Raw genomic sequence first — 9,225 nt, 5'->3', positions numbered from 1 at the left:
TGCTCAAACTGACAAGCTACATTGTTTTTAATAATTATACACACATTCTGAATTAAATGCCTCTAATATGTTTAAAAAAAAAAGTTGGGACACAATATGTCTTTCATTTTCCGTGGGAGACAGGCCTGCATGTAGGCCAGTCTAGGACTTGTGCTTTTGTACTGCGAAGATGCTCCAAAACCTGAATTTACCTCTCAGAATTATTGGTGCCTTCACAGATGTGCAAGTTACCCATGCCATGGTCACTAATGCACCCACACACCATCACAGATGCTGGCTCTGTGTTGGTACCAATCTGGAAGATCCCTTTCCTTGGTAGCTCAGGGGACTTTCAAATAAATAATCTGACTTTGATAAAAGCTTTGGGCTGTACAAAATCAAACAAGGTGATGTTGGTGATGTTGTTATTAAATTAAATTACCAGCTTCCAGACTTGCTGTTTGACCACTTTTTGGGCAACTGAGACAAACTCCTCGGTTGCTGCTCAGCATACCCCGATAATGTCCCCAGTCAAGACAGCAGTCCTTTCATATTAAGTGGAGTGCACATTTCTGTGACTACATAAAGATTTGCAAAGAGACTCTGACCCAAGAAGAGCTGTGGCAGCCTTCCCTGACAACATAAGTTTGCTGTTCATAATGGATCGTCCTGATGAAGTATGATTAATCCCTTAAAAATGGCTTCTAAAAACCTAAACAAAAAAATGAACTTGATAAAAAGTCTTTTTGATGCTTATTATTTTGCCCTGTACAGTATTGATAGCATAGTTAACTAGGAGTACCAGACCATGAGCGTGCAGTAGTGGGTCCAGAAGAGAAGCTAGATTGGATTAAGACCTTAACTTTGTAGTGGACATTTTTGCAAAGTATAAAGAAAATCAATCAAAGACTAGTTATTAACCCCTTTTCACCAGTTTTTAGACATTTTTACATTTTTAAGTCTGCCACTTTTTGCCGACATTTTTCGTCTAATTACCACTTTTTCTACTTTTGGTCAGTTTTCACAAATTTCGACACTTTTTGATCAATTTTGCACTTTATTGCCTTCCATCCCATTTTGCTGCTTAAAAACAATATTTGAAACATTTGAACATGTTTTTCCCATGGATCTTTTTTCAACCACTTTTCACCACTTTTCTGGCCATATTTGCCACTTTTAGCCAATTTTTGCCACTTTTTAAGCTCTTTTCACACTTTTCATGCCCATTTTTTCCTTCTAAGCAATTTTCTAAACCAATTTTTAAAATTTTTTGTACGTTCTTAAAACATAGTTATTGCCATTTTCAACTAATTTTGCCACGTCTTGACCCATTTTCAGCACTTTATAACCCCTTTTCACCCTTTTCAATGCCCATTTTTGCCCCTTTTACCCATTTATTACACTTCTTTAAGCCACTTTTTGAACCCCTATACACCACTTTAACTGCTTCTCACCACATTTTCTGCACACATTGATGACTTTCAACACATTTTTACCACTTTTTAACCCCTTTTCAACATTTTTCTGCCCACTCTGCCATTTATAACCCATTTTTGCCACATGAGCCCAATTTTTGCCACATTAACCCTTCAACACATTTAGCCACTTTCTACCCCAGTTTTGCCATTTTTCTACCCATTCTGCCAATTTTAACCAGTCTTTGACCCTTCAATTCATTTTTTTGCCACTCTCAACCCCTGTATTTTAGTTTTTTTAGCCCACTTTTTAAACCCCTTATTATCACTTAAACCACTTTTTACCACTTTTCCTCAACACATTTATCACATTCAACCAACTTAACAATTTTCAACTATTTTTGCCACTTTGAACCATTTTTCACCACTTTTCTGCCCAGATTTGCCACTTTTAACTGATTTTTACCCCTTTTTAACCCCTTTTCATGACTTTCTCTTCCCCATTTCTGCCACTTATAACCCATTTTAGCCATTTAAACCACTTATTTTGCCTCTTTTAGCCCTGTTTTTGACCCTCTTCACCACTTTCTCCCCATGTCCACCACATTTAACCTATTTTTGGCACTTTTTGCAGTTTCTTAATCATTCTTCCCATAAAGCTGTCTCAGTTTCTTTTACTTTATTTGGTGGCATCCTGACATTTGTGCACATTAAGGCTTTGCCATGAAATTGGACATTACTTTCGAAAATGTTTAGCTCAACTTACCTACCTTGTAATCATTACCAAAAAAAAAAAAAAAAAAAAAGATCTTATTATTCTGTTGGAAGAGAAGATGTTAACATTTCAAAAAGGATATATTATACTTCAATTTAAATAAATAAAATTTGGTAGGAGTGGTTATTATTCAGGTTTAACTAAAATATGGTTGTCACAGCTTAGCTTTACAATGGACCATGATTTTCCTCACCTCCATGGGCCCCCCATTTGGGTGGGTCCCAGGAAACTCTTTCCATGATCCGCTCTTATGGGCAGCCTGAAAGTATACTTCATACATCCATACTGGGATTTTCCTGTCATCTGAACATCACTTTAATCTTTCAGACATAAAACTTTTCACATTACACCACAGAAAAGACCAAAGGATTTGACTGGAACTGAGCTGTGAGAGATTTTCTGTACCTCAGCTGCTTTTAAAACTCAAATCCCAAACCCCACACCTACCCTTTTTAAAACAACTCTTGGTCTGATTTTGACACTGGGTAAGTGATTTCTCATCATGTGGGTTTCCTGTACTATCAACTCCACTGCAGCATTTTCAGCCTTTTAATACTTTCAGTTCACTGGTCCGTGAGGTTGAGTTCCAACAGCTCTCCACAGACCCTCGTATAAACCATGACCGTTTCCATTTCACGAACAACAGGTCAAATGTTTTCTACCTACTCAGTCCAAAATGATGGGGGGCAAAAGGGCTGTTGACTTTTGAAGAATGCTGAACAAGTAGAAATCCAATCTGAGGTCTTTTTGCCCCCTAGTGGTAAGAAATTGCTTAAGGCAGCTCTAAAATCTTTATTATGCAGTGTGGAGGATGTGAATGTTTGCCAGCCAATGACAAATCTGAGATATTTCCAACAAAAAATGACTCATTCTAGGAAATTATAAATGCAAAGAAGGGATGGACTGGGACTAAAGAAACAGCCCTGGACCCTGACCCAGCTCTGCCCACAATAAACCATGCATGGACAAACTGTCTGTAAAAGATATTACTCAGAATGTCATGTTGACTGGAGGTTTAATTTAGAGTTGCAGCCAATGCCAATTCAGATTTCGGACATTTCATTGTGAAATCAGACATACAGAGTTCAGATTTCCTTTTTGTCAACAACATGGCATTGAAAGAGTTTTTGAAACTTTTGAAACAGCAGCAATCATAGAAGTCTTAGGGACTTGATTGTGGGTAATTTCCTGTTTGATTACCAAAAGTTGTGGGAAAACTTCCACGGACTGTCAAAAACTGTCACGTCTTGACAGTTTTTTAGGACTTGCAACTCAGACTTAGACTTCACTTGTGCTTGGCCTTGTCACTTGATAACACCTTAGATTTTGAAATATTATTTCAAAAACTGCCATAAATGAATTCCATCAATTGTTTTGAAGATGCACAAAGGATGTTGAGTTGAGGCTAAAATTTGTTGCTAAAAGGTAATGCTGTAGCTCAAGGTGGCTCCACTTAAAACAAACCCTGGTACGTTTCCCAGGATAGTCCGTTTTAAAGCCGGTCTTGGTTCGCCTCCAAAAGAACTGATGTGGTTTGTTGGAGGTGTGAAAGCAAGGCGGACCAAACTGCAAACCAAAGAGAGGAAGTGGCATAAAAATAATGATTTACAGATATATAGGTGATAATACATTCAAATACATGTCGATACCTTACTCAGCATCTGAGTAACCATGGCAACACAGTCAGTATATTTTCTGGCAGATCCATTTCTTGGTTGAAACCAGACACAAAAACATAAAATAAAATAAAATAAAAAAAAAAAAAAAGGGAAAAACGATCCGTTTTCTTTTTCCTTTTTTTTCTTTTTTTTTTTTTTCCTTTCGGTCACAAAAATGAGAGACAAATAACAAAATTTAATAAAAAGGATTACCGTAATTTCCGGACTATAAGCCGCTACTTTTTTCCCATGCTTTGAACCCTGCGGCCTATACAACGATGCGGCTAATCTATGGATTTTTACATAGATTAGTTACAGGTAACGGCCACTAGGGGACCTTCTAAATCTATAGATTTTACAGGTTACGGTCCCCCACCTTTAAACTCTATGGGCTCTATGGCCGGTCCATGTCCCCCACCTTTAAGAGGCGGGCTCCAGCAGGAAATGCTGGAGGCCGGAAAAGAGTGAGACAGGCAGTTCACGTGAACAACGAAAGAAAAAGTGGAACCAAATGCAGTACGAGAGACAGAACGAGAGCAAGACAGACATTACGAGAGCGAGACAGTTTGCGCAAAGGAAGTTTTCATGCACAAACTCTCATTATGGAAAACAAACGAAGAAATGCATGTGATGCAGCTTTTAAGTTAAAGGCAGTCGATCTTGCTGTCAAAGAAGGAAATAGAGCTGCTGCACGTACCCTTGGCATCAGTGAATCAATGGTGAGACGTTGGAGACGCCAACGCCAAGAATTGGCTCAATGCAAAAAGACGAAAAAAGCTTTCAGAGGTAATAAAAGCAGATGGCCTGAACTTGAAGACTTTCTTGAAGATTGGCTGAACACACAGAGAGCAGACGGCCGAGGTGTTTCCACCGTGCCACCGTTCCACCTGCGGCTTATAGTCCAGTGTGGCTTGTATATGTACACATCTGGTTTTCCCCTAAATTTAGCTGGTGCGGCTTATATTGAGGTGCGCTTTATAGTCCGGAAATTACGGTTAACTTTTATGTCTTTCACTTCCATTATTTGGTTTTCTTGTTTTAATGAAATACTTAAGGAAAAGGAAATCATGTGTTCCATTGGGAAAGGTGAACATTTCAAAATAAAGGTCCAAAGGTATAAATTACAAATGGTACAAGCCTATTTTTTTTCCTGTGATTCTTTATTTACTTTCTTATTTATTGTGTGCACACAATAATAAATAAAAATTTCAACCAGACAATACAATCATAAAGCATATCCTCATAAATGTACATAGACAAACACCTCAAGAAGTCCAGAGGGCTTATTTATCAATATTCATTTATTTTCCTCCCAATTTTAATATGGTCCATTAAATCAACAGTAATTTTACCACTGACATTATTTTTAATACACTGTATAGAGCAAAAGGCCGATTAGTTTTCTGTAAAACAGTGGATGGCTTTATAGGTTTACATTTTGACATGTGAGCTTTTATTTTGAAATGTTCATCTTTCCTGATGGTCATGATTTCCTTTTCCTCAGGTTTTTCATGAGAACAATAAAACAAAATTAAGTTGAAAAAAAAAAAAATGCCCACCTTTTTAAAAGAAAATTTAAAATCTTTTTTATTGTTAAAATGACTTGTAGTTATACTCTGATTTTCTAAGTGTGAATGGCCTCATGTAAGAGTCTGCTTAGGCGCTTTGGCCAGAGGCGGCCCTGATTACAATCATTTTTGAGTTTAATTTATTCAGAAACCAAAAAAAATTAAGCTGTTGAATAAAAGGCCTGCTAAATAAATATAACTAACTCTAGAGTGATGTCTGTTGATGTATCTTACATACACCTTGCAACAAATAAAACTGAGAATTTTTAATAACCCCTCTTGAAGAAAAATGCACCAGCTGCCACTACTGCAGTCATAAAACTCACATAAGGCTGTAAACTCCCCCTCCTTTTCTTTTGAAGCTTTATCCTCCACTATCCTCTTCCTCTTCCATCTCTTGGCCTCAGGTCAGGTCAGATATTGGCTCATATGCCGGTTCGGCACTTAGCTGCATCGACCTTGGCCCTGTACCGCTCTGGCTTCTTGATGGCCTTCCCCCAGGCTTGTGCCAGGCCTGTGCCCCATCTCTCCAGGTATCCCCCCAGCTGCTCCTTCCATGGCACACACAGTCACCCCGAGTGTCTGGACCACCTAATACTGGATCCTGGGCATCCAGTATGTAGTGAGCTGGATTAGGCCGGGGAAAGCTTGCCCGGTTCTGCTGTTCTCGTAGCAAGCAGCAGACCCCTACCATCCAAGCTCTGCTGAGCACGTCAGCATTAGACAGACGATCTTGCCAGCGGTTGCCAAAGATGCACAGAAGAGAAGTCGTCATAAAAGAGTCCAACCGGCACCTCTGGCCATCAGTCAGTGTCCAGGCCTCACAGAAGTATAATAAGACTGGGAGGACCAAAAGACTCTGACTTTCACCTGCATGCTCAGGTACTGGGAATGCCACACCGTTTTGCTCAGCAAACCCACTGCCCAGTCCAAGTCTGCGGTTGATCTCAGAATTGCAGTCTAACTATCAGCTAACTGGCTTCTTTTGAGCTGAAACATGGGGTATGAACTCTTGCAGAAAGTTTACACATGTTGATCATCTTTGAAACTACTGTTCACATTGCCTTATAACCACATTTTTGAAAGCTAAAAATTGAAAATCCTACCTGGTGCAGAATCACACCATGTGCATAGCCTTTTAGCACTGCAGGGAACCCCCTGTATCCAGTTGGAGTTGAAGCAACTTGTGACTTACTGATGTTTCCAACTTGTCTCAGTCTTCGCTTGTGTTGTACTCACTCTCAGCAACAACAAAAGACAAACTGCACCTCTGTTTGCCATGGGAGTTTGGACCTACCACGACTGTTCTCTCTGTCCATCATCTAAGGCAACTTTCAATAATATGAAATTTGAAAGACTTGGTTGTTATTTCATGTTTTGCATGGAATATACCGACTCTAGTATATGTTTTCTTTGAAACAGAGAACAAAAATTGTTCTGTCAGCCACTGCCAAAGAAAAGCGGCCTGTCCTTGGAGCACCTGTCCTGCAGTTGTCAAACAGAACTGAATGTGGGTTGGTGTGTTTGTATATCTGCATGTGTGAGTGTGTCCACAATGTGGGAGTATATCTTGATCCGCAGCAGCTGCCCCTCAAGCACAATGACAAGCACGCTCATTCAAACACTCTTTGTGTAACGTAGAATAGAATCAAATCTGTTCTATTTTCAGACGCAGCCAAAGCCGATTTGTTTGTTTTTTCATCTAAACAATACTTTTTTTTCCTAATCACATTAACACAGCTGAAGTGAGAAGTTAAATAGACTCCAAATGAACATTTTTATCAGCAATCCTGCATGAATCATTCTCTCCCACAGTTAAATGTTGGGTGGACTGAAATGACATTTGTGAGGCGGCTTGTAATCATATTTCCTTTATTAATGGAGCTTTCTGTTTGGACGTCCATTTTCTTATCTCTCTGGCATTTTCATTATATTTCAGAGTGTTTATTAAAAAGAACTAATCATAGGTCTGAAAGTCAACATTTTATCATGAACATTAACTGCAAAGTAATGCCACTCTCATCGTGGCACGCTCACCTCTAACTGGACAAAAATGTTAAGTCAGGATCCCAAGATTAAGATATGAAGGGTTAAGTCTTTCAGGTTGATTGTCCTTTTTTAGCCGGAGAGGATATGCTTTACAAAGGAGGCGTAGTTGATACAGCCATTGGCGTCCTCCTGTCCGGCCATGAGTCTGTCCACTTCGTCTTCCGTCATCCTCTCGCCCAGTGTCGCCAGGACGTGGCGCAACTCAGCCCCCATGATGGTGCCGTTCCCTTCCTTGTCAAAAACCCTGAGCCCCTCCACAAAATCCTCAAAGTTGCCTTGATCTTTAGCACGAGAGATGTGCTGCAGCATCGGCAGGAAGGTCTCAAAGTCCACCATTTTGGTGCTCATATCCTCTGGACGCGGTTTCCCGAGCACTTTGAGCACATCTGCGTTGGTGGGGTTCTGGCCCAGAGCGCGCATCACGTCTCCACACTGGGCGTACGTGATCTTCATCTCTCCTTTCGGCGTGCGGTCGAACAAGGTGAAGGCCTCCTTGAACTCCTCGATCTGGTCGGAGGAGAACTCAACCGTGATGCTTTTGGGGTCAAAGTCTGGCTCCTTCGGTGGCTCAGGAAGCGGCTCCGGGGCTGGAACGGGCTTCGCTGCTGGAGCCGCGTCTTTCTTCGGCTCTGGCTTTTTGGGCTCGGGTTTCTTTGGTTCGATCTTCTTTGGTGCCATGTTGTTAAAGGGAAAACAGAGGTGAGCTGGGGACTTGCTGAGAAACAAGAGTCTGAAGGGATTGGAAATGATTCCGGAGCACAGAGGGTCACCTCCTCTTCCAAAGCTTTTATATGTGCCTTCTCTGGGGAGCAACATAGCAATTTCCAACAGCACACTATAAAAGGAAGAAACCCAAAATAGACGCCCATAGCAAGTGATGTCAACATTAAGTATTGTTCTCAGCTGCTGTCATCTAGCCGACAGGGCTATTTGCTGTCATTAGCCAGGGTCCAGTTGCATTAAGCTGAAAATGCTCTGTCTCTCTGATGGACAAAGGGATCAGAGCAGAGTCTGTGTATCAGCCCATGAGGTAGACAGACCAAAATAGCTCTGGCGGGGAGCTGCTCAGACTCCGGGAATCACTGCTTTCTACCTCACAAATTGTTAAATACTGTCTGTCAAAGGTCTGAGGATGTATTGGACTTGTTATCATGTATTATATTCCAATATGAGCATGGCGTCCACCTTTAAGAGAGGAACATGTCAAGGCTTAAGGGAATTTCATCCATCCGCCCTTGAATTTATGCCATGGCTTTATAGGTTTAAAGAGACAGAAGGCCTGCCTTACTCTTTTTCCAGTGAAAGATGTGTTTGGATAGTATCATTACTCAATGATACATTTGAGGATTTGGGTGATTTTTCATTACTGACATAAATCATGGGTTGCCTTTTTCCTCCCGTCATCCAGCAGCTTATAGTCTTCTTCCATGTTTTGGAACCTGGCAAGCCTTTACGGATCCCAGACTCTTAATTATTACTTTATCAAAGGCTGATTTACTGAAAAGGTCAACCATTTAAGCCCATAAATGTTCCAAATAAGTTCAGTGCCAGTATCAATAGGAAGATAATAAGTTGTCTGGGGAAGGTGCCTGATTAAAGCAATCAATGTGCTTCCCCATTATGCTGTAGTTATTTTCTCTGAGAACAAATACAACAGACAGCATAGCTGCTTAGAATTTGAATACTGATTTTTGAGAGTAACACTTTATTTTAGTGGCCCCTAATTTCCTAGTAATTTATTATTTTGTCATTTCTAAAGAATAAGATCTAACAACATGGTT

The 9,225-nt window shown here is 40.3% G+C and overlaps 1 protein-coding gene across 1 annotated transcript; it reads right to left on the bottom strand.

Moving 5' to 3' along the window:
* Nucleotides 1–7,435: 7,435 nt before the first annotated feature.
* On the bottom strand, nucleotides 7,436–8,146 carry LOC121525245 (myosin light chain 4-like). The gene has a single exon (XM_041811122.1). The coding sequence runs from the start codon at nucleotides 8,120–8,122 to the stop codon at nucleotides 7,514–7,516; it is 609 nt and encodes a 202-aa protein (XP_041667056.1). The 5' UTR covers nucleotides 8,123–8,146; the 3' UTR covers nucleotides 7,436–7,513.
* Between the last annotated feature and the right edge of the window lie 1,079 nt (nucleotides 8,147–9,225).

The sequence above is a fragment of the Cheilinus undulatus genome, linkage group 17 (genome assembly GCF_018320785.1).
Source record: "Cheilinus undulatus linkage group 17, ASM1832078v1, whole genome shotgun sequence".
NCBI lineage: Eukaryota > Metazoa > Chordata > Actinopteri > Labriformes > Labridae > Cheilinus > Cheilinus undulatus.
This window is presented reverse-complemented; position numbering and strand designations above follow the sequence as displayed.